At 47.4% G+C, this 26,060-nt stretch overlaps 1 protein-coding gene across 8 annotated transcripts in view; it reads right to left on the bottom strand.

The window, feature by feature from the left end:
* LOC139059103 (homeotic protein antennapedia-like) overlaps positions 1-26,060 on the bottom strand; it is a 368,433-nt gene that overhangs the window by 39,596 nt on the left and 302,777 nt on the right. For 7 of the 8 annotated variants that reach the window (XM_070537001.1, XM_070537004.1, XM_070537003.1 and 4 more), the window contains one exon: positions 18,913-19,922. In XM_070537001.1, coding sequence (XP_070393102.1) covers positions 18,913-19,624 — 712 coding nt within the window. In that variant the 5' untranslated portion in view covers positions 19,625-19,922. Of the gene's footprint in view, positions 1-18,912; positions 19,923-22,965; positions 23,141-26,060 lie in introns of those variants that run through there. The other variant, XM_070537008.1, reaches the window with a different exon arrangement.

Genomic DNA, 26,060 nt, shown 5'->3' with positions numbered 1-26,060 from the left:
ACCGATTCCAACTAGAGCCCACGAATTTCCTAATTTCATCGCTCCACCTAGTGTTTTGTCGTCCTCGATTGCGTTTCCCTTCTCTTGGTACCCATTCTGTAACCATAATGGTCCAACGGTTATCTAGCCGGCGCATTACATGACCTGCCGAGCTACATTTTTTTCTCTTGATGTCAATTAGAATATCGTCTATACCAGTTCGCTCTATGATCCAAACCACTCTCTTTCTCTCTTAACGTTATGCCTAGCAATCTTCGTTCTGTCGCTCTATGCGTGGTCCTTAACTTGCTCTCAAGTTTCTGCCCCATATGCACTGGCAAAATGCACTGGGAAACGCACTGGCAAATGCATTGGCACTGGACATATTGCACTGGCAAAATGCACTGATTGCACACCTTACTTTTGAATAATAATGATAAGCTTCCAGTCAGGAGCTCGCAATGTCTGCCGTATGCGATCCAACCTATTTTTATTCTTCTGTGAATTTCCTTCTCATGATCAGCGTTCCCTCTGATTAATTGACTTAGGTAAACGTACTCCTTCACAGTCTCTAGTGGCCGACTGGCCATCCTGATCTCTTGTTCCTTTGCCCGGCCATTTATTATTATCTTCATCTTCTGCATAATAGTATTCAACCCCACTCTTACACTCTCTCTGTTAAGGTCTCCAATCATTTGTTGTAACTCATCTGCATTGTTGTTGAATAGAACAATGTCATCGGCAAACCGAAGGTTGCTGAGATATTTGCCGTCGATCTTTACTCCTAAGCCTTCCCAGTTTAATAGCTTGAATTCTTCTAAGCACGCAGAAAATAGCTTTGGAGAAATTGTGTCTCCCTGTCTGGCCCCTTTCTCTATAGGTATCTCCCTGCTTTTCTTGTGTAGAATTAAGGTAGCTGTAGAACCTCTGTAGATATTCTAACGCGAAAGACGAGTCAGTAAGACGAGAAAGTATTTACAGATTACATTTACAACAACGGTTGCAGCGCTGACCGGTTAGATTCACAGCGCGAGCCCAGTTCGTTCTTCCTCCTCTTTTCTGGAGTGATGGCGCCTACGCGCCTCGTTCAAACAAACAAATACCTCACGCATGTAGCAACATTTTCCAGGCGTTTTACGTAAGCGTTCTGTACTCCTTGATTACGTAGTGCCTCTACGATTGCTGGCATCTCTTCTGAATCAAATGCCTTTTCGTAATCTATATAGGCCACATAGAGAGGCTTATTGTACTGTGCAGATTTCGCGATAACCTGGTTGATGACATGGATGTGATCCATTGTAAAGTATCTCTTCCTGAAGCCAGCCTGTTCCCTTCGTTGACAAAATCCAGTGTTAACCTTATTCTATTGGAGAATATTTTGGTAAATATTTTATATAATACTGGGAGCAAGCTAATGGTCCCATAATTGTTCAATTCTTTAACGTCTCCTTTTTTGTGGACTAGTATAATGTCTGCATTCTTCCAGTTTTCTGGGACCCTTGCAGTCGATAGACACTTCGTATAAAGAGCCGCCAGTTTTCCAAGCAATATGTCTCCTCCATCTTTGATTAAATCGACTGTTATTCCCCCTTATCCTCCCGCTCTTCATCGTTTCATGTCTTACAGGGCCCTTCTGACCTCATCGCTAGTTATAGGATAGTTTCTGTATCCTGTTCATTACTGTTTCTAAGTGAACTATCGTGACTCCTCTGGGTACTGTTTACAGGTCAGCTTAGAATTTTTCCGCTGTTTTTACTATATCTTCGAGATTGCTGATGATATTATCCTTCTTATCTTTTAGTGCATACATCATGGCTTGTCCTATGGCAGGTTTCTTTTTTAGTGATTTCAGGCTGCGTTCATTTTTTACGCTTTTTCAGTCTTTCTTAAGGTATTGTTTCGAATATCAGTTATTTTCGCCTTGTTGATCAGTTTTGACAGTTCCGCGAATTGCGTAACGCTGTGCGGCCGCCAGTCCCATACAACCGCGTAGAGCGCAGGACTCTGCGATTCTAGACGTACTGCGCTCACCGCGAAAGGTTAGAAAAACACCCATATAAGCGCAGCAGAGAAGTGGCTACGTGAGGCGGTTCGACCGATAACTGTAGAAGCGTCATTCAAAACAAGTAATTGTTCTCCACTTTCGGCGGCGTTTTCTCTACTTCCCTTTTAAATAAAAAGATGTTGATCCATAAATATTCTCATAAACAACGGTTAACTTTTTTATTATTCGCTTTTGCTTGCAGTTCGGTAGTTGCCTTGGCTCTCTCCCTTAGTAGATCGCTTAATTTCTCAACTCCTTGCAATTTTTGTTTCCAGTTGCCAATTCTGCACGAAAAATGCTATACAGTTAAGGAAAAACAGACGAGGCAATGGGCGACAGTCATCTTGCTTATGGGCTTAAGGGTTATTGCAGGGTTTCATGATGGACGCTCTTTCACATAATTTTATTTCCCACCTTATATAACCCATATCACGTGTATATGGTTCCAGGCATCTGCCAGCGTCGCAGCGAGCCGTAACTCAAGGAAACAATGAAGCAAAGGGATAAGTTAAACGCAATTGGTGTTTTCTCCGGCCGCAACTCGTTCCATGAGAGTACAGACCAGCTGAGTAACAGCCGCATCCCTCTCCTGGTCCCAGGATCAGCCTAAATAAAGAAGGTTGAACTAACAAAAGCAACAGCTATGCGCGTGACGGTTGAATAGATGGTGACAACTGAACGCATCTCGAGTTAATCGCGCGGGTGCGGAATCTACGAGAAAACTGTCCTTCACATTACAAGAGATGCCGATAACTACCGCCATATAAAAGGAATGAAAAAGGCAGCGTAATGCTGACCGATGAACAGCTGCGAAGTCTCAACATTGATCTGGCGGCGCTTTAGGAATGTGTGAGGAATGGTGGCGTGGTTGGGAAGGGGGGGGGGAGGGGGTATGCCACTTGATTTCGGGGGGGGCCCGGGCCCCCCCGGGCCCCCCTCTGGGTACGTGCCTGTATAGCGCCGAATGTTCAGAAACAATCGAATAAGCGAACGTCACTTACAGCGCATACATAGACGGAGGACAAAAAAGGACGACGTAGACAAGCGCTGACTTCCAACTGATTTTTATTTTCAGAAACAAACGTATATACCCTAAACACCAAGACAAAAGCGCCCTCTACAAGCAGCAACCCGACTTGAGAATGCATTCAGAATTTGTTACCTAACACGTACGAGAGCGCATGTGCGACCTTAGGAACAGGACAGACTGGTAGATGTCTTAACGTTAGATTACAAGAACACAGCAATAAAGTGCGCAAAGGGCGGGAAGGCTTCCTAGGGGTTCACTGCGCACAATGCGGCTGCGTCCCAGTTTTTGAGGAGACGACAATCTTAGCTAGGCATACCAATGAACATACCAGAATTATCACTGAAGCAGCAGCGATCGCCGATGGCGACTCGGTTAGTAAGCCATCAATCGCACTAACAGACAAAGAACTCGTTTTCCTAAGGTCGCACATGCGCTCTCGTACATGTTAGGTAACAAATTCTGAATGCATTCTCATGTCGGGTTGCTGCGTGTAGAGGGCGCTTTTGTCTTGGTGTTTAGGGTATATACGTTTGTTTCTGAAAATAAAAATCAGTTGGAAGTCAGCGCTTGTAATAATAATAATAATATTTGGGATTTTACGTGCCAAAACCACTTTCTGATTATGAGGCACGCCGTAGTGGAGGACTCCGGAAATTTTGACCACCTGGGGTTCTTTAACGTGCTCTTAAATCTAAGCACACGGGTGTTTTCGCATTTCGCCCCCATCGAAATGCGGCCGCCGTGGCCGGGGAAGTCAGCGCTTGTCTACGTCGTCCTTTTTTTTTTTTGTCCTCCGTCTATGTATGCGCTGTAAGTGACGATTGATACCATGGAATACCAACTAGCCCGTACTCAAACCTTGCTTCAGAATAAGCGAAGAAGTTGAATGCTTTATCGATATGTCTATCCAATGCTACCAGTAGACTCGAAACCATTCCATTCGTACTCAAAATCTCTAATAAGCCATACCCACGCAGAAAATACTCCTGACACGGAGGCGCAAGCTCTAGAGTTTCTTGCAAGCTACTAGCATACTAGCATACTATACTGCGCATACTATTAGCATAGGATGCGCAACTCCCACATCTGTTTCTCTCTCTCTCTCTTTTCTAGACCAGCTTGTTTTGTTTAATGGTAGGAGCGCGCGGCCTCCTACAGCTGCACTGTCTGCAGAAGTGACGCTGAGCTCACTTTTGATTTTGTCCCTAGACATACGACGACAGTTGCGCATGTCGAGGTGCACTTCGAGCTGACTGGTGGTGCATGTAAGCTCGCTCGCAGGCTTGTCAACGCGCACAAGACACGTGTCGGAGATAGCCAAAACAGAAAGCTTGATAAACAGACAAGGAAGTAAATTCAGCGCGAAATGAGCTGTGCGTCGCCAGGTGGCGTCTCAGTACTCAGTGCCATGTGCCAACCTCCAGCATGTGCTGATCTCCTGCCTCACACAAAAAAAAAAGACGAAAAAAGAGAAAAAGAACAGGAAATAAAAAGGAAAAAGAAAACACACGCACGGACAGAACGAGAGAGAGAGAGAGAGAGCGGATACCATGTGCAGCACAAGCGGGCTAGCGAGTTGACGATATGTTTTTTGCCAAATATAAGGATCTTACAGTCATTCTGTAAGTATACCACATTGAATTCTGGTGATGCGTTTTATAGTCTATATGGGCTCCATAACAAACGAAGAGCTAACAGTACTTCTATAACAAGCCCTAATGTGCTGTTTGGACTCTGAACTTTGCGACGTACAAAATTTATTGTTGAGGCTTTACTTCTAGAGGAAGTATAGTATTTTGTGCACACTACACATAATGAAAAAAATATGCAAGTAAAATAACCAAGAGACAGATGTAGTTTGACATTTGCTGGTTTCACAGCAAGCTTTAGAAGTGTCAGGTGTGGCTTATCAACGTTGTTGGGCAACATCAAAGAGCAGAACGCTTGCTGAATAATTGTTCGAATGACGGCTATAGATGGCTGATTTCGAATCTCTAGCTTGTTCCGAGTGTAATGGTGATTGAAATATGTCGCTTAAGGCACGTGTGCTGTCTTCCAGGTTACTTTGTTACCCTTGGATGATCGTATTACTGGTCGGAATGAATAGCTCAGATAAAGTGAAGTGAACAAAGCCTACGTCTACACGTGCAGTCTTTCATTTGCGAGGAACTGCTTTGAAACATCTCTTTGTTGCTATACAATGACTGCTTAACACGTTGTCCACAATGCCGTGAATTCTTCACGAAAGCAAGCACTTACTGTTACTTCACGTCCATTGCGAATGACAGTTGCGGTTTTGAAAAGATTGTTTTAGGTGCGCGGTTTCATTGCGAATGTATTGTGAATGGCACGCGGTTTTGAAGAGATTGTTCTAGGCACGATTTTACGCGGATGGCGTGCATTTATCACGAGAATGAGCAATTACTGCCGCTGCACCCACTTTTCCGCTTCAGATAAGCGCATCAAAACAGCTGGCATAAAAGGAAAACAATAACTAAATAAGCTAAGTCAAGTTACATTAACAAAATCTGACAAAGAATTTGGCTATCTATAAGGTCACTTTCCTAACAACTCTGGCGTTTTTTTAACAATATAAAGATATTGTCACTTTCAAAAGGCATTGACAATCGTGTCACCAGTAGGGTGGTTCAATTTGCTTAGAAACTGATCAATAAATTTAAGTAACCGATAAACGAGGTGCCGAAATCGAAACGGGCAGCTGCTTCGTGTGATGTCTACAGTAAGTCGATGACGTCAGATCCTACACCACCGTAATGTAAGCACGCATAACGTGCTGAACACGCATTACGCATAGTGGTAACGCAAAAAAAAAGAAAGCGAAGCTGACAATGTCTTCTGACTACACAGGGAGCTTTGCCAGCTCATTTGAACTAGATAGCGGTGATTTCAGCGGTGATTTCAGCGACGCTTTCAGCTACGATATGAGCGCTGAAGGATCGCCATTTGCTTTTGACCCGCCACAGTCGCACGAGGTAGCTGACTAGCACCAAGCTCAGCGCCTTGTGCTACGGCAAGACGGTGAGAAACACCATCACGTCTGCCAAAACGATGACTGCGGGCCATCGTCTTGTAGAAGAAGGAGCCAGCTTCGTCGTTTCTGGTCGAATTGGCGGCGTAGACTCTGACGTCACAAATACGTGGTGGCCAGTAAAAAGTCATGCATTCGTGGGCATAAGTCTGGAACACATAACCAATCTGTAAAACTTATTCTCAGGAGAACTAAATGACTTGCAATCACATCTTTTGGTACAGATAATGAGAGTGCGAAAGATAAGGTATATTCAAAGTTTCATTAATGTCAGTGCACATCGAAAAATTGCTGGAGTTGCCCTTTAAGGCGAACCAAAGGACACGCATTCACGGAAGCAAGTGTCAGTCGCACGCAGGCAGACGCAACAACGAGAATGCAGTCTAGAATGAACCCTGTTACAGCATTACGTAAATAGAGTCACTGCGTTCACACTGGACTTACTCATCATTACAGGATTTCCACGTATACGCAGACAGAGAAAGAGCCTACAAACAAGTAGAAAACTAAGCAAAAGAAGGCACAAAATGACCACAGGAGTCGAATGTCGCAAGCTTGTTGAACGCTCCGCGTCACTCCCACGGCCAAGCGAGAGCTTTTCTCGGCTTCTACGAGCCGAAAAAGCTTCGAGGAGGTCGCGTGTGAGCGAAAGTGAAAGAAAGAAAGAAAGAAAGAAAGAAAGAAAGAAAGAAAGGAAGAAAGAAAGAAAGAAAGAAAGAAAGAAAGAAAGAAAGAAAGAAAGAAAGAAAGAAAGAAAGAAAGAAAGAACGGAAAGGCGGAGAAAGAGATCGCCCGAAGCAGCGCCAACACTTGTGCCTCGCCCGCGGAGTCTTCTCCACATGGGTCGTCCCGTAAAGAGCCATCTTGGTGACGTTTATAGGCCCTAAAACAAACCGCCTAAAAAAATCGAAGTGCAGGAAGGGAGGCTATAGCGCGTCGCAAACAAGAACAAAAAAAAATTTCCGGGAGCAGAGAACCAGCGTTCGGCTCGAAGTGTGCAACAGGCAGGGGGTGATGCGGGGTCGAGGCGACGGAGGAAAGCAACTGCAGGCGCCTCAGAAGCCGCGTGAAAGAAAAATGTATAAATAAACAGGAAAGCGAACTGCGCGCCAAACCAGACGCCCTGCTGTGTGTTACGCGTGCCTTACGGGCATCGCGACGCGGAACGCGACTTGCTTTTCGCTGTCTTCAAAGAGCAAGAACAGAAAAAAAAAAAGCTAAGTGGGATTGGTGTCGAGCCATTCCGTGCTCACCCTAATGACGTCGGCTACTCCTTTGAAGAGTTGCGCTCGGCATTGTAAACGAAAACCATCTTGGACGCCCAAGCGGAGGGGTTAGTTTTTTTCTCCTCTGAAAGGCGACAAGGACGAGAAGAAAGAAAAAAAAGTAGGGGTTGTTGGTTTGGGGTGCGCTAACCCCATCCGGCCGTCCGTCCCTGTCGGCGTGGGCCGCTGCCAATTGTTCACGCCACACTGAACGGCGGAACGATGTCTGTCGTCCCTCCAAGGGGGTGACGATGCCACGTGACCAAACGCACAGACCGGAACTGGAAGCAAAACGCATACTGCGTTCCACGACATCGTGAACAAGTCGTACGGGCGGCCTATGTGAGCGCGAGCACACTCGTGCCTGTGTTTTGTTTATCACGTGAAGCGTCCGTCCAAGCTCCTATACACGTGTGTTCAGTGCTGATCGTCTAAAAAAAGAAAATAATCGCGCCTGAGCACCGGGCAGCGCCCTACTGGATGGCTGGCTGGTTGTGCCGCAAAAAAATGTGTTTTTTTTTTTTCGCTTCGGCAACGTGCAACGCCTGGGAAATGAGAATCTTCGCGGCAAATGCTGCTTCGTCCAGGTCGCGGTGAGTTCACGTTATTTACACCCCCGGCACGAAATGTGGGAGCGTGGTTCGCATAGATAATGAGTTCGAGCATGCTTGGTTGCATGTCTTTCCGAAGCTGTGAAAGATCGGCAGAAAGCAGCTTTCTAATCCGCCATCGCCCTGAGTGTCCAGGCCAGCCCAGTTCCGGATCTGAAATCGCGTGAACGTTACTGACGTGCAGCAGGTAATATATGAAGCTGTGCATTCGTCTGCAGAACCGGATGGATAAGTGTAGTGCAAGGTAGCACGGTAAAGAACGGCCTAGATCACTATTAAGGCTTGTATCTCATTAATGTCAGAGTTATCTCTCTATAAAGTCAATATTTCCAGTTTAACGTGAGTGGCACGTCCCACAGAAGGTGTTCTATTTATTTTTCCTAAAGAAACCTTACTGGAACTGATAAAGGATAATTAATTTTCCCTGAAATCGAAACAGCTGTGAGCCTGTACTATAAGTGTGACATCCGCAGCAGATGAGCGACGTTTTTAACAATTAGTACGCGTTTGAGTAGTTTCAATCTCTTTTTAGCGCGTGGGCGTACTCTATCATGCCTCGGGATGCTTCAAGATAAACAATCCGACTTTGTAAATTATCATTCCTGGCCCTTGGTATACATGTAAGTGTGCGTCATTTTTGGTTATCCACGATGAAACACTATAACCAGTATCAAGGCAGAGTCTGTAAAAGTGAAAGTATGTTATATCATGCCTGGTGCACTGAAAGATAAAGGAGACGCAGAAAGGAGAAGCAGAACACAATTGTGCATAACCTGCTAGTCTGCTTGTATAGAGCTTTACCAGTGTTATCAGGCGTATACAAAACCAAGACCAGTATCCACGAAACAATGCTTACGAAAAAGCATTTCCTTACTGGCTGGCATTAGGAAGCCCGCGAACCACGACGGTGATTGGCAAGGTACCGAGCCAATCGTCGCAACAACAGTAATTCGCATATGACACTTAATACTAGAATTGTGGACCTGCGTGATACGTGAAACGTTACAGTGATACCTCAGGCGCATCGCAGGAAAGCGGTAGAAATGCCGAGAGATCAACGTTTTAACAAACCGTCATCGCTCACCGTGCTGGAGCACGTAATTAAATTAATAGTGCAGTGAAGATTTAGGCTCTTGGAGCGTTCCGCATTGCCAACGCATCACCAACACTAACTTCTGTGGCGCCATCTGGCGCAATACAAATCACTTTCCCGACTCAGTCCCGGTCCCTCTAGACTTAGCACCGTCAAGACAGACAGCTGATCTCAATAGGAATGATAAAATGTCACCGATGCTTCGTACTCGGCGTGAGATGGCACAAAGCGATGGCTGATTTTACCGTTCATTTCCTTCTGTCCCGACACATAGCAAACAGCAAGGTCGAAATGCGATTGAGGCGGACAGTCTGGGCGCTGCCATGTTGTTATGCAATCAGAGAAACCTCCCTCCGCTGTCAGCGGTATAAGTGCATGTTTAGTGGTCCTAAAGTTCCACGTATCAGTATACCCTAAGACGCATCCCGCAAAGCTAAAGCTCTCTATCGTGAATACGGGCCCCGGTAAATTGGCATGTCAGCAAAGTTGCCGATGTGCAATTCCGAATACCAATTAATCCTCTGCTACGTCATTACACAAACACCCCTGACCGCGTACATTGTCAATAGAAGCGAACATTTATGACTATTTATTGCACATCTTGCAGACGCGACGACATGCATTGCCTCCAGAATTCACGTAGAGATAGTGGGAACTACTAACCAAATGCTAGAAAAGGAACAAAAAAAGAAAGGTTTGAATATATAGTGTTCAGTGCATGTGGCATTAAGGTGTCTGCGCTTCTCATACACATAGGTTTCGTTGTACGGCAGCTATAGGCCCGTCTTTGTTGAGACATGGTGTGGCTCAACAAAACTAAGGTTGGTTCTCTAACATGCATCAGCACAGCCCACGCTTTTGACTACGATTTAACTGCCACGTTCTTAATTCAATCGCCTGCGACTGCACATCATGATTCGGCGTGCTGTTATACACAGCACACACATTACACACGGCTACTTATGAATGTATCAATTTTATTTGATATGCAGATTATTGCGAACCCTACGTATACCGAATGTGATCTCGAGACCATACTCGAACAATGATATCCGTGTGTCACACTCTAAAGCACTTTTATTGCATAGTTTACATGAACTTTTTGTGGGTCGCTTCTTCTAGTTGGATTTTTTGTGTGTCTGTGTGTGTCTGGTACGCGTTTTCGTATCATTCTTTTCTTTTGTAGAATTATTAAGCTTATGTGCTTGTGGTACACACGTGCACAGTCGTGCTGATTAAGAAATGCGCAGTGTCAATTTTTTAACTATGCCTTGTTATAGCCGGCGTTCATGTAAGCCTGCTTGCGCGCTTGTTTTGCAGTTATTAAATAACAACGCATTGTATGCGTTGTTGCGCATACAGTGTGCAGTGTGCGTGCCTACGAACGCAGTGTGCATGCCTACGAATGCCTTCGGAAAGTGTTGAATTACAAGACAGCACACATATGCGCGTCTCACGGGGACACGTTAATTCACCCGTTTATTCAACCCTTCCGTGTTTTCTACCTCAGACAAACCTATCCGTATTTCGATCTGCATCATTCGTTTATTGTTGCACTCATTAAAAATGGAAACAAAACCCTAAATTAATCGCCCCTCAATGGAGTGCAATGTAAGTAGCCAGTTTTATGTTCCACAGTAGATTACTGTCCAATTCAAACCAGCAAAAGTATATACAAGCGATAATTTTCTGCACTTCTTTATTTTGCCTTTGAGTAAAGGGAGGAAGGGATGCATAAAATGCACACTAGTTCATGCATATCATATTGACCACAAATAAAGACGGGGACAGCGGAAGAGAACACAAAAACAACACGGGCGGTTGAAGAGAACACAAACAACCGCCCGTGTTGCTTTTGTGTTCGCTTCCGCTGTCCCCGTCTTCATTTGCGGTCAATATGATATGCAGTAAACACCAGCTAGGCCAAACTGAAGTTCCTCTGATACTTGTTCATGTTTAATAAAGAATACGTCACATTTTCTCATCACAACAGTTGTGACATTAGCATTTCCACTTTTGTCTACGGCGAGCTCCACAACATTGAAGGTCCTGTGTCTACATTTATTTCTCTCTGCCAATGACGATGATGTTGATTTAATGGTATCGCTTTCGTAAAGGGATGGTGATGAATAGTCCCCTAGCCTGCTTGATTTTGTCGTGCATGGTATACATAAGTTAATTCTAGCATTTTTGTATACATTTCTTCCGCAAAATTTTGCTATCTACCTGGTAACGCTACCTTCGCCTGTAACAAGTCCGGTTATATCAACCTCTTTCCGGCATTTTTTCCACCAATACTCGTAACGTATCTTGCTTACCGCGACTGCTGGCCGGTTGATGGTTCCACCCACTTTAAATCCAAGCGCTTCTGGACGATTTGCGTTACTTCCGGATCTCGCTGGGAGTATCCCTTCGCATTGCATTACGGTGTGCTTAGTGGTCTTCGGATGATTGTTTCCGCATGAACATGCCTCATATTGTTGCGAATATTTGCCCCAGTATGTTTTTGTCCCGAGGTAACCAGCTAGAGCCTCAAATAGCGAGGCACTGCCCTCCGTGTTATCGTAGATTTTCCTTTCTAATTTCTTTCTTCCTATTCTTGTAAATCTCCATGGTCTTTTTTTTGTGTATGTGAAATCAGGAAGCGAAAGGAGGCGCCACCACTCAACCGATGCGGATACTGAACTTCAATAGCCGTGTCCCCTGAGATCACAACGGCGCGCCGGTGCAATCTCAGAGGCCAAGCAAAACACTCCCTTCGAAATTAACGTCCAAGGGGAAGACGGCGGAGCATGAAAACAAAACGGTCGAGTTCTCAAAAGACGGCGCAGATACGACAATGTTTGTAGCGTTTGTACAGAGTGCCTGAAGTGATGTGGTGGAATAACATCAAAAAATTAGTCCATAGGAATCTCGACGAAATAGATTTAAAAAAAAAAATGGCTGTGGCTTAGGTAAGGTTAAGCCCAGGATGCGAAGCATACTAGCCTTTATTTTAGTTGTTGAACCACTGTTTAGCCTGGTGAACTGCTGTTGCTTGGCTATATTTGGTTCGGCTAGACGAAGAAACAACTCATGCATTACTTCTTCGCCTTCAAGAGTGGAACGCGACAGCGTTCCCGTCGACCCGCCAAGGGGTGTAAGACAATGGGCTACAGGGCAGCGACTACGCGCCCCGCATTGGACGCGGTGAGCGTCGAGCAAAGCAGCGTTCGGCGCGGCAACGAAATGTGCGCCTGAGCAAGAGACGCACGCCTTAGAAACAGCGCGTTTCTAAGGCAACACCGCATTCACTAGAGGCGCTTTTGTACCGCTTTGAAGCGTTGTACTCGTGGCTCAGTGGTAGCGTCTCCGTCCCACACTCCAGAGACCCTGGTTCGATTCCCACCCAGCCCGTCTTGCAAGAGTTGAGCCAAAGCCACTTCTCCTCTGTCGTGACGTCACGGTGTCACGTGATTTCATGGTCACCGCCGCGCCTGAGGAGCTGGGTTGAGCCCTCGTAATATGCTTCGCATAAAAACACTGACTGTATTTGTTGTGCATCCACGTTTTCCGCGGACGCTTTTCGAAGAAAATAAGGGAAACAGTCAATTTGAATGAAACCAGGAAAAATAAAGTTTTTTTTGCAAAGCATATTCAGCTATAAATGGCATGCCTGTCATCAATCCCGTTGACCATGAATCAAGTTTAAAGAATCTGCGGAATATAACCAAGCCGTACATATTGCCTCTCCGAAATATGCCAATAGTTACCCTAGTCTTATTTTCAGTGCCAATATTTATTTTGTTTTATTCCGCGGAACCTTGATTCAAAGTGCTGAAAGTGTATATAGTTTATTATTATTATTATTATTATTATTATTATTATTACTATTATTATTATTAATTAATTATTTATTTTGTACTTTGCACTCCGTGCACAGGCGTTCAAATGTTAATTGCATAATATTTCTTTTTAACATCGTGCTCAAGCGTCAAATTACGTCATCGACTATTTGGTTACTCTACATTTTGCGATGTTGATCACTACCTTTTTTGTGTGTGGTTTGCATCACTCATAACGCCTTAGCCCACACATAAAAGTGATACGGAAGTAGCAGGTGCCACGTGCTTTGCCCACTGTCCAACGGATCTCAAACTAAGTCTATCTGCCCGCCTGCAGCAGGAAACATTTGTGTTGCAGATAACTATACTGACAATGAAGACTATGTTCAAAATTGCATTGATAAAGGAAATAAATACATAAATTGGACGGAGAGAGATAACGAGCAATACAGTGCGCTATTTCTTTCTTTTTAGGGCTTTTGCTCAAAAAGTTATCTCACATGTGGCTGTTGAAGCAGGGACTTCATTATTGTAGCATGGAACATTGCATAATGGCGCGTTTAACGTCAAACAATCGCGCTGGTACGCTATTAAATTCAGTGACACATTCATTTGTTGTACGCTCATTTCGTACGTTTCCTTACAACGGGCATTGCCACTACGAATCGACATGCTGAAGACGTTGGCGCATAGTTGAGAATGTCAGATTCATCTTTCTATAGGATATAAATCGATTAGTTCTTACGTCCACTCCAGTGTAAATGCTATAACAAGATCAAGAGTCAGAATACGCAGATGGAACGCGATGTTACGTGCACACGGAGCGGTTCGGCTACGTAACAGCGTGTTACGACTTCGTCGCATCGTTTGTAGGAGGAGCTGAGGGCCCGTAGTCTGCCCATAAATTCAAGGCTCAGAGGCGTAGATGTGCATCGATAGCGCACCCGTCACAGCTATAATTACAACAGCAACCAAAGGTCAGGTGACCAAGCATTGAAATCCGCAGCCAACTGGTCAAGCGGAAACAGTGTGATCGCTCGGGCGTAGCAGCACGTGTGGTGGCGCGCGACAGAGCATATATACCAAGACCTAAACGTTTTAAGGCATGGCGGTGACCTCGCGTTGGCTCGATTTCTGCCAGTTGGCTAAGCGGCTCGACAGAGTGTCACCTTTGGCCAACTCTTAACAAAGCCACTCGGCTCACAGCATTTTACGTACCAACCAACCCGTTGTTCATTCCGCTTGCAAAGATCAAGGTGTTGGCCAAGCGGGTTGCAAGCTAGTGTTCGGCTTACGGAACGCACTGACGTCAATTTGCGTCACGGCGTTTAGAAATACGCAGAGAGGAAACAGAAGAAGAAGCAAAAAAGGAACGCCCGAATGGATTTGCAAGCCTTCCTGTCGATTAGCCGGCGAGATAGCGCGCAACGGAGACCTTGAAAGGGAGTGAGACGCAGGCGACAATACGCGCGGGTAGCCAGTTACCCCTGGAACAAAAGACCGATCGGACATGAATCAGGCAGGATTAGGCGCGGCTATACAAAAGGAGGAAGCTGATTGACGAAAAAATAAGAGCTCGAAAACCACGACAAAACAATAAAAATAAAGAAGCAGGAGGAACGAGAAGACTTGCGTTCAACACTCGTGTAGCGGGCCCTCTGTGCGACAGTCCTGCGTGCGCGCGCATGTCGTTTTGGGAATCCAGCGACACCGGCTCGGCGGGCAGGCTTACGAGGCCGGCCAGAAAGCCGAAAGATTAGTGGCGATGAGCGCCGTTTACCTCGTCGCGGTTACGCCGACGCAGGGAGGGGTATGGGTATACGCAGCGTCGGCAACCGACGTGCTTGGCTTCAAAGACGAACCGCCCGAGCCCTCCTCCCGGCTGATTTACGACGAGGAATACGTCCTCGAATTTCGACCTGACGCTGCTGTCATCCTCGCCTTCTCTTTCCCGCACCCTCTCGCCGACGTTGCACCGCTGGCAGCTGCCTGGAGGTAGTGCATGCGACGTCGATATTACTGAGACTACTGCGCTGAAGAAAGAGCGACCGGAAATATACCGACGGTCGTGGCGAATTCGTTACCTCGGAACTGCGCCGAATAGCGCCGAACAGCCCCGAGCGTGACGGCCAGCTCACCTGCGCATACGCCGATCAGGATCGAGAGGTTCCTCTACAGCGACACTGACGTCATCGCAGGTGCTGATGCTCGACAATTGACGCGTGCTTGGAACTTGGTTGCAAGTGTCGGGGTTACGTCATTTAGCCCGTATGCGCTCCTCGGGCGACTGCGACGTCGTCGAGGGCTGAGAAGACGGAATAACGTGCGACCAAATTACGGTACCAATGCGGTTTAGTTCTTGCCGACGACTTCCGGGGGGCGCCCTGGGGCGTTACCTTAATTGTCTTTTACGCGGTGGCTTCAATCGACACTTCGGGAAACTTGTTTGCTGTACACGACGTCACCTTCAGCGAGGATGCGGACCGGTACACACTATAGCTTCAGGTGTGTTCCGCGTTGTCGTAATGCTGCGAGAGGAAAGCCCACCGCTGTGACTAATCGGAAGGTGTGCGAAAGGAGGGAGAAGGATGAAACGCCATGCGGGTTAACCGGCGCTCTCATTTCGATCAACGTAACCAGAGGCCTCCGGCGTTAGGTATATATTGCTGAAGGAAGTTGCGGAGAGCGGCCAACGCTCGGAACTCCCTTCACACATGCAATGGCCCCACGTGAGGGAATAAGTGCCGCAGTTTTGAATGTATACGCTTTATTCCAAATGGCGACGCTCAACTAATCTGTCGCATTGGCAGCGGTGCATGCGTACCAGCATAGCACGCCTTCCTACGTAACACTATAAACAGCCCCTACTGCTAACACAAGGGCTCTTCACAATCATTCTCCTCAGAAAAATTTTGTTGCGTCAGTTGTATCTGTAGTATACGTTTATTCAGTTTCCCAGCAAGTGGCCGCGCGAGTGATATGTGCCGTGTCCTGTGAAATTCCTAAGCGCTAAAAGGCACTTCGCAGACCGCATTCGCAACTTGTCTTTTGTGAAAGCTATTAGCATGGCTAGTCACATATACGGAAACCTGGGCGTTTTCAGATTCTTAGATTGCCGCGGAGTTTGGCTGAGATGATAGGGCTAGCGTAGTGAGGCTCGTTCGTCGGTTTCTGTATGCGGAAGCGAGAGCAGCATGATGACGGCTTTCTGATGTGGTATTGCAACACTGCCGGCTTTGATCACAATGATAGCACGACGCTTAGTCGGGTTGGGAAACATTTACAGCATGGTGTTCGGTAGGGCTCTTTGAAGAATATTAAGCGGATTGTCTTTCCTCGCGCGAGGAACTATGCAAAGTGCTCCAGGGAAGAGCAAGGAGAGGTACCAGCATGCCTAAGGCCACGAGAAAAACAAAGAAGAACGCAAGTGCGTGAGGACAGGTGTGAAAGCACTATAGCTCCTGACACTGGTGCCTTCGAGTAACGCCTTCCTTGCTAGCGTCAAGAACTCGCTATAATCTCATTCGAGTAACGGCGTATGGCAAGCTATACTGCTATCCCAAAACCATATACGAAACACAAATATATTTCATTTTCTGTAGATGTTTTTTTATTCATTTTTCAGTCTCTCTAGTCCGCATAAACCAATTGTGTGTTTGCAGCCAACAAGTCCCACTTTCAGACGTGAAAGATAAAACATGATCCGTTTCGCGAATCTGCATTTCCACGTTGGAAATATGCCACGGACCCTAACAGAACCCTGGGACACCAAGGTGCTATTTGAGCAGATGTGAGCGCATCGACGAGCGTTGAAAAAAAAAAAGAAGCTTAATTGTGGAACATACACGTAGATTTAGTGTTCGCACCACGTGCACGACGAGGCACGTCACGGTCAAATATTCATACGCAAACTTTTTGAAATCTGTTCACAGCTGGGGTACTTTACGTTGAACCGCTCATGTGCGGCACAGGTGCGTCTCCCTCGATAAGTTGTTCAGGATACAAGTGCTCAGGATAAGGGTAGGTTTGGGATAGGAACAGCCTGACGCACAAGTACCCCGATGGCACGGATTCGTTAGGGCTAGAACTACCAATTGACGGCGTGTTCAGCCGCATCGTGCTTCAGTTTTACTTTGTCCTTCAGCAAACTTTTTCGTACCTGGCACACTCCGGTACAAAACCGTACCGGAGCGTGCACTTAGGAACGTTGAGCTACACAGAAATGAGGAAAAAGGAGAAGTCAAGTGCAACTTCTTCTTTTAGCGCTCGGCTTGTTCTCATGCTTACTGGATGGCACTCCCGTCGTCTCCTTTTCCTCAAGGATAGCGTGACGCCTGTTACTGGAGCAGCCAAAGTATAAATTCGCGAAAAGGACGAATTCAGCAGTAAGCAGCTAAATAATTGTTTTAGTAGAAGATAGTGGCTAAGTCCGCACGGATGAGGAGGAGAAACAAAGGCTGAGTGTTTCCACTTCAACACCAGGAGGTTGAACTAAGAAAAACGAATACGACTCACCCCTATTTTGCTTCTCAAAAGGACACTGCTTGCTCGCGCCTGCGAATGTCCACTCCAACAAACTCCTCAGGAAGTAGTGTAAAGCTTCGGGCGCATTACACTTCGTCAGATATCGCGTCGCTGGTTCTCGTTGCGGACGAAACTTTATTGTTTTCTGTGTGCACTGCTTCTTGATCGAAGTGCATCAGGAAGAGTCCCAAACTTCAGTCTGATGCTGCAACATCTCCGCGTATACAGGATGTGATCCGCACATGCTCACACGAATTAAAACAGGCGAGGGCCTTACGCGAGAGCTACCAACGCTGTGCTACCAGCAGTCTTTTTACCCAATCATTCATACCCTTATAATAGAAAAATGACAAGAATGACAAAGACAAAGCAATACACGATGGTCGTACGAGGAAATCCTCAGCGGGAAGCCTGTGCTGGAAGCCACCCTTTCGACAAGGGGGCTTCTCCAGTGAGGAAGTAAAACGCTCTTTGTCGAAAGTTCGCTTCTGACCGACGCTTCTGTTGTTCGATCACCGCCTACCGTATTATTATAGACTGCCATTTCATTTGGGAATTAACTAAAATTTATTTGAGAACCTTAATTACCCTCGTAGTCCCGGATGACCAAAACTTAACTTGAAAGGAGCTGAAGACTGGGCACCAAGTGACGGCACAAGAAAGAATACTGTACGTATAATTTTAAACGATAGAAATATAGCAGCCTCAATTAGAGGTGAAACAAGGGCGGGCCATATTCTACACTGGATGCAAGAAAGGAGAAATAGAATTGCGCAAGCTGGCTAGCAGTGTGTTATAAATAAAAATATTGACTGCAAAGAGAAGGGAAATACAGTCGCCGGCGGCAAAGGATTAGACTAGTTGGATGGATGAGAATAAAACATTTGAGGGCTCCGGATATGGACGGCTGACAAAAGGAGGTCTGCGGAAGACACTTTTCTGCTAGTTAAATAGACTAACAATAATGATGATCGTAGTTGAGGCGTGGTTAAAGCGTTCGTGCTGGCGTCTCATTTAAAATCAAGCGTTCCCCAAAAACCTATTAGAAAAAGAATAAAATCATACGGCAGGCGCCAGACAAATGGTGTTACGTAGTCGTTTCTATTGCAGATGCATCCGCTGGAGGTTTTAAATTGCATGGGCGATCTGGCAGGACCACCATCGGTTATGCAAATCGACACGTCCGCGGCCACATGAAATGTGTCGCGAAGGTGAAAGGGCATCAGGAAAAGCTTACGGAGACCTCTCATTTTCTTCCTGAGCATAAGGAAAGGAAAATAAAAAAAAAAAACATACGACGCCATCTGTTCCCCAGTGCTGTGCATCTATACAACGGCGACACTGCCCACTTTCTAGGCACGTGCTCAAAACCAAAACCATCACCACAGTGATCGTGGCGATGGATGCGGATTTATTATTCCGCCGACAAAACTTGTGCAATGCAACAATTAGCGCGACCCGACTCGAGCGCGAAGAGAAGAGGGAGCGCTCACCGAACTGGCTCCGCATCCAGGGGTAGAGAGGGCTGGGCATGGCCCCCGAGTTGTGCGTGGGCTGGCCGTTGGGGGGCATGCCGCCGTGACTGGGCGAGTAGAGCTGTTGCTGCGGCGGCGAGTGGTGGACGCCGGGCGGACTGCCGCACGCCGCCTGGTGCATGACGGGCGTCTGCGGCGGGACGCACTCCGAGGCCGCCCGGGCCGGCAGGTCGCCCGCGCCCAGGGGACCCCCCTGCATCTTGCAGCTCGGGTACTGCGCCATGGCCGGCGGCACGGGCGCCTCGCTGGGCGACCCGCGACAGTTCTGGCCGCCGTCCACGGACGCCGCGGCGGGCACGTACGCGCTCGGGTGCGTCATGCTCTGCGGCGGCTGCTGCTGCTGGTGCGGCGTCGGGGGCGGCGGGGGCACGCCGCAGTGGTTACCGTAGTAGCCGCCCGGTGGGCTGGGGGAGTTCGGGGCGCTGTTGATGGCGCGGATCTCCAGCCTATCGTACGGCGGGAACCGCGGGTAGCCCTGGGGTGAGCCCCCGTACGAGTGCTGTTGCAAGTACTGCTGCTGCCGCTGGTCGCAGTGGTCGCCGTTGGGCTGCTGCTGCTGCTGCGGCGGCGGCGGCGGGGGTCCGTAGTGGTCGCCGCCGTTGCCGACGACGACGCCGCCCGACGCCGGCCGCATGTCGGGCAGGTACGAGTTGGCGAAGTACGAGCTCATGGCCAGGTCCAGGTCGCCGATCTTGGTGGCTGTCTGTGGGGGCTGCGGCTCCAGCGCGAACGCTTCGGCCGCCTCCAGCGCGAGGCCGGCCACTTTGGCCACCGGGCCCCGGTCCGGCGCGCCCCTCTTCTCAGCACAGGCACGGACACGCGCGAGGAGGCAGGGCGCGGCCCGGTGATGATGGGGTCTCCCTCGCTGGCTCTCCGCTTCTTGCTTGTGGCGGGCCGAACGGCGCTCAGGCCCGCCGCTCGCACTGCTGCTGCTTCCGGCTGCGGGGCTGCGCCGCTAGCATCCAAGCCTGCGCAGACAAGAGAAACGACGAGGCTGTCACGTCGCGCGCGACCTCGGCGGCGAACGCAGATCCGTATCGGTAGAGCCGAACGTTCGCGCGGCAACGGCCGTATGGCAGGAACGCGAGTCGGTTCGTGTTTTACGATCGCCAGTGTGACATTGGGCTATGTCGTCGTGCTCATGGTGAAACCTTACAGCAAAGTTCCACGGAGTCTAAATCGCAGGCACTGTCAGAGCAACACTCTCGCAACGCACCTATTGATAAACGGCCGTCCATACATCCGCATACAGCGTCGTTGGTCGGTATACTTGCCTGAAGCCGTCCCTTTGAGCGTTGCGTGGGAGACTTCATTTCTCTCGCGGTCGTGTTTTTTGAAGCATCACATACCGAACAATAGTACTGGCGACGAACGAACTAGCTCGTTCCTTCCATGATGTGGAGTGAATCGCTATATGTGCAAGCGCATGCAACACACAACAGTCACCAACAAAGAGAAGCTAGCGCTGTTTCCTTCATCAAGCCGATAAAAAACAAACTCGTATACCTTCCCGTTCAGGACCATTACCAAATTCGTGTCGAACAGCCTGCGGCGCACTGATACTGCCCGATGATATCGCACCACTTAAGAGGAAGCTTTAGCTCGGGTGCTCCTATCTAAATACATGTAAAAGGAGAATTCGTTTTTCTCGGCAACCACTACACTAAATTTTACTGGGTTTGCTGCATTTAAAAGAAAAACTTAAAATCTAGTGACTGTTGGTTTCGAATTTTTGAGTTAGGCCGTCATTATTTTATAAAAAATTGACTAAAATTGCAAATTTTCAGAAAACGAAACTATCAAGTTTACAACTCTGTAACTCAACAAGAAAAAACGATATCTCAATTCTGTGAATTGTAGCTGATAGCACATCTAAAGCGGACAAAATTGATATGTTACACATGAACCTCAAAAAATGTAATAATATGTAATTACAACTTTTGCAGAACCCTCGTAAGCAATGTAACAAATTCACGTAAGGTGTAAAATGACATATAATATTTGTCCGCTTTGAATGATCTAATGGATGCCGTTTACAGAACCGCGATATCTGTTCTTGATGCAGAGCTATTAGTTTGTAAACTTCATGCTTCTATTTTTTTCAAACTTCTGAATTTTTGAAAATCTTTCTAACAAAATTCAAGCCCTAAATCAAAATTCTGATTCCAACAGTCACTAGAATTTATCTTACTCTCTCAAATGCAACAAATTTCATCAAAATCGGTCCAGGGGTTATCTCATAAAAACGTTTTTGCGTTTTTACATGTATTTGAATAGGCCGCGTCGGAGTTGGGCCCGAGCTAAAGCTTCCTCTTAAGTAATATGTAAAGTCACCTGGAGATATCCGCGGTCCTCACATGTTTAGGAAACCTCGAGCGGAAAGCGCGCGGCAATTTCGCGACAACGCGACCTGTCCAAGAGTGCCCGAATGCCGTGCCGTGTCTCCACAGGAAGGCACGGTGAGTCTCACGTGGTGGAGAAGGTCACGAGAAGTAAGAAAAAAAAAAGAGAGACAGCTGGAATCGTTGAAGGAAGACGAGTCGATAGAGAAAGGAGAGAAAACGCCTGGCTTGAGACCAAGCCGTAAAAACAAACACAGCGGCTCTTGTCGCTGAGCGGGCGCCGGTTTTACTGCCTTGCTAACTCGCGAACAAGGAAAGTTGCGACAGCCGTCGTCTGATGGGGTTAAAGATTGGAGTCACTCTGGCGCGTTTCAATACACGACGAATGTCGCGCATCTCGGCACGGATAATTAATTATACAAATGTCGCGTCAGTGTCCAGAATGCTGAACCGTGGTTCTCTCGTCAACAAGGCTTGCCATTAAACAATATTCAATAATGCATTGTAGTAATTTTGTCAGCCAGATTTCTCACGCAGTAGTATAATTGCGGCATGCTGGCATGAAGAAGGAGCATGCAGTAGACGATTTGTGTATAGTGCTGAGGAAAGCGAAATGTAAGCATAAACAGGGTGTTTCAGCTGACTTTAGCCAGTTTAAAGGTATGTTTATGCGCTCTAAGACGATGCGACCAAATGCATGTTGGTCACTTTTTTATGTGGTCTGTCACGCTATTGTCGTATTTTGCTTAATTAAATAATTACCAAAGCATAATTAACCAACTTGTGAAGCAAGGAAGCTAGGAAAGAAATTCCAATTAGAATGTTGCAGAGCCGGCCGGTTGCAAAACGTCCGAATAAACAGTTCTGCGAAATGCAAAACACACACGCACACACACAAACACACAAAACACCACGTGACATGCCCGTTTGCGCGTCGCGACTGTACTGCCCTCAAGCGTTCCGCGCACAAACAAACAGCTATTTAGCTGGCTATCGCTAGCATGAATCGTCGCGAGGGAAGCACATCGCTGGCGTTAATCGCACAGCCAACGCCTTCGTCACCGCCCTGTCGTCGTTTGTACGTTTGTACACGGACAGTTTGGGAGCGCTGTAATCGCGGCGTGCAAGCGGGTATGTCACGTGGTATTTTTTTTTTCGTATTTCGCGGGCATCCGCAGTAAGCTGAAAAACACTAATACTAGATAGATTGAAAGTTAGAAACTGTCTAATCGGAAGTTTTGCAAAGCGCTCTACAACTTTCTATTGGGAATTTTCGGGCCTAACTTCGTTGCTTCAGAATTTGGTTAATTAATATGGACTAATTATCTAATCGAGCAAAATAAAAAAAGTAGCGTGACACGCTACATACAAAAGTGAGCAACATGCCTTTGGTGGCGTCGTCTTAGAGTGCGTCGGCATATTTTTAAACTCTGGCTAAAGTTAGGTGAAACACCCTGTATAAGGCTTTAGTGCACATGCATGTGTGCCTACGTGAGCGTGAGTGTGTGTCCGCGAGCGCAAGCAGTTATTTATGGTACACAACTATCTCAAAGCAAACGACGACCACGCTGCATCTTATGACGACAATTACACCGTGGACGCCGTTTTCAGAGAGAGGGAATTCAGAATTTCCCCATTAGAACATCGGCCGATAAGCAAATGCCCTTACCCTCGTCGCCTTTCATCATCAGCTGTCGTCATTTGCCCAAGGGATCGTTGTAAGTCGATTATCTTGAGCACATAAAATGCTTGCAATACTATAGGGCCTTGCCCCGATCGTCCACACGTCAAACGCAAGCGTGCGTCGTCCAATGCCGCGCAATATTCGGTGGCGTAATCTTGGTACGGATGGACAATTGTGTGGCATACGCCGGTGTTTACCATTGCTTGAGTGAGCTTGCGCGCCTGCTTGATAGAACTAGCGAGGTTCCCAAAACGCCTGGCCCGGTTGCAGCTGAACACAAAGGGAAACAACTGCACTTATATAAATGTAGGCGCCGAACTTCAACCAGATCCAGATGAAAGGTTAGAACAATCCCGCAGTATATCTTCGGTTGTCTCTACGCAGCGTCTATAAATTGATTTCTGTGTGTATCAGAAAGAGCGTGAAAAGGAGCAGCTATAGCGTCACCTAAATATGCCACCACTTTCTTTGATTTGCTGTTGTATAAAGAGAGAGAAGAGGAAAGGAAAGGGGGGGATGTTGGGTGGAGGTGTAGGGTATATTTGAAAGCGGGATGCCCTAATGTCTCATCTTGTGATCCCATGAAGATCTTGTACTTCCATCATTACTCATGGAAGTCATTAGAAGGCTGCAGATAGGAGTCACAGCTGGCACAATCACAGCTAAACAAACTTCGCACTCGGTGTCTTACGTGCCAAAACTACGATTCGATCGTGAGGCATGCCGTAGTGAAGGACTCCGGATTAATTTTTTTGCCACCAGGGGGATCTTTAACGTGCCCCAATGCACGGGACATGGACCTTCTTGCATTTCGCCCCCATCGATACGTGGCGGCCGTTGGCAAAATAGATAATAAATGTTGCGCACGTTGGCCGGCGACTGGACCGGTTACGCTGGTAATCCTGATTTAGCCTTATTTTCTATTTTTCTCGTTACTGTTTGTTTGTTTTCTGAATAGAGAGTTGCTTTGACTTTTTAACACCATTGGCTTTTTCAGGCCGTTTTAATTTTCTGACGCCGCTAGGCAGCAGGCTCTTTCATCGGCGTTACCCTTTACAAGGTATCATACCGTAGGGACCTTTCTTTATATTTTGTATCCTCGGAAACGCTGGCTGCCGTGTGCACGGCGCATGATTGTGCGCTTTCACCAGCGCATCGGCCCGACAGTGACATCACCTTAACCTGTCGTGGAAGCGATTAAGATGGATTGCCACGAGTCAAGACTACGCTGTAGCGTTAGCATATATATAAGCATCATTGTACGCATTGACTCCAACTGAAACTCGATGAAAATGGCCTATAGTAAAAACTCGGCAAGTACTTTCAACACTGACAAGACAAGTTCGGACACTACGTTTTCGCATGTGGACAAAGTGTCATCGAATGACCTTTAAGATGTGGCCTCGAAGGATCGACCTGGTTTTCCCGCAATTATGTACCGCCTTGTCCCAAAAATTTACGTCGCTAAGATATCTGCTTGAAAGCTCGTACAAGCGCCAGTGAGACGCGCGTATACCACAGCCCAACAAGGACGCACTCTTGTTCTCGTTATTCTTGCTTCGCGCTTCTCCGCGGCTGCTTTCGCAAGTGTTCAGACATCAGTCATACACGAACCAGGCCAGCAACACGTTCTCGCCACGCCACGCTCGCTCATGTGTGCACTAAATTACGGATGCGAGCTGAGGTCCTTTCATACACTGCGGCGTCAATACACCTCCTGTACAATCCACGTTCGTCCTTCTTCGTGTATTCAGGTCTCGTTCGAGCTGCACAACTTTCGTTTTCTTTTCTTTCTTTCTGAACCCCCAAGACCGACCGTGGTGGAGGCGAAGTGCATACGCGTCACGTCAGCTGCCTCTGTCCACCCGCTGGGCGGTTGCAAGGCAGATGGCGCCGGCGCCGCCATTCCTTGCGTGCAGCCTTTTTTGCTTCCAACGTTTGTGGTTTTGTATCCTGCCTCCCGCTTCCTCGGTGTCAAGGCAGCGGTCGGCGATGCCTGCGCGGCGTGCTTCCACGCGACTCCCATAAACGAAGCAAGTGCCTCCGAGCACCCGTCTCCCTGACGAACGGCAACGTTCCCGGCAACTCGACTGATAAGGCCAATTAAGTCAAGGCACCGCGGGGTGTTAAGGAGGCGGCTTCCGAAGGCAGCGACTATATGAAAGTGGGCTGCCGCAATTACAACGAAAAAGGCGAGCGAGAGAGAGAGAGAGAGAGAGAGAGAGAGCAGCTAAGATGTAGCGTTGCGAAACACCATCTGAGCCGAACGGAAGTTGAGAGTGTCCAACCAAGCGCAGATCACGGTGAAACAAATTTAGCTCGTGTCTGGTACAGTCGCGAGATTGTTGTGAAACAGTTCAAACAGACACAGTCGCGTAATATTAAAGTTGTTATTGACCCTTTTTATTGCCGTTCGTGCAGGAGGGAACTACGAATAAAATGTCAAGAGAACACGCCATCTCCTGCAATTGTGTTTCACATCTTAAGTTGGCGTTCGGCAGGGATGTTTCAGAAAAGACGGTTGGAACAACCGCAAGACAATGGCTAGACTAGAAGTTACTGCCTACTTTATTGCGCTCTCTATAGTAAGCACAGAGCTGTCATCTAGACTTCGTCTCCCCCCCCCCCCACCCCCACACTTCTATTTGCTATTCTCTTTTTTGCCCCGCTTTCCGCTGCCACTCACTAACGGTTCTCGTTTGTTCAACCTATATCGAAGTCCTTCATTACGTAAGTCTCCATGTAAAAGCCAGTTGTAACTGTCTTTCGCATCGCCCGTTGTTCAAAATGGTCCCGAACAAGAACGAGAGCTCGCCGGTATCAAGGTGTAGCCCAACCGGACGGTTCAGGGCAGCAAGCGGCCAGGAAGAACATCAAGAATAAAAATAAGGAATAGTAAAAGGGCGCTGTTTCCAGCTCCAGCGTGGGACTGGTGTCAGCAAGCGGTTCGACATGTTTTTCGGGCTCTCGGGGCGTCTTTCAACGGAACCCGGCAGACAGGACAGCGATAGATCGAGGTCGTGCGCTTCTAAAAGAGACAACGTCGCTTCTCTTGCGGGTGGGGCTTTGCCAGAGCGGCT

Source organism: Dermacentor albipictus, chromosome 4, assembly GCF_038994185.2.
Source record: "Dermacentor albipictus isolate Rhodes 1998 colony chromosome 4, USDA_Dalb.pri_finalv2, whole genome shotgun sequence".
Lineage (NCBI taxonomy): Eukaryota > Metazoa > Arthropoda > Arachnida > Ixodida > Ixodidae > Dermacentor > Dermacentor albipictus.
This window is presented reverse-complemented; position numbering and strand designations above follow the sequence as displayed.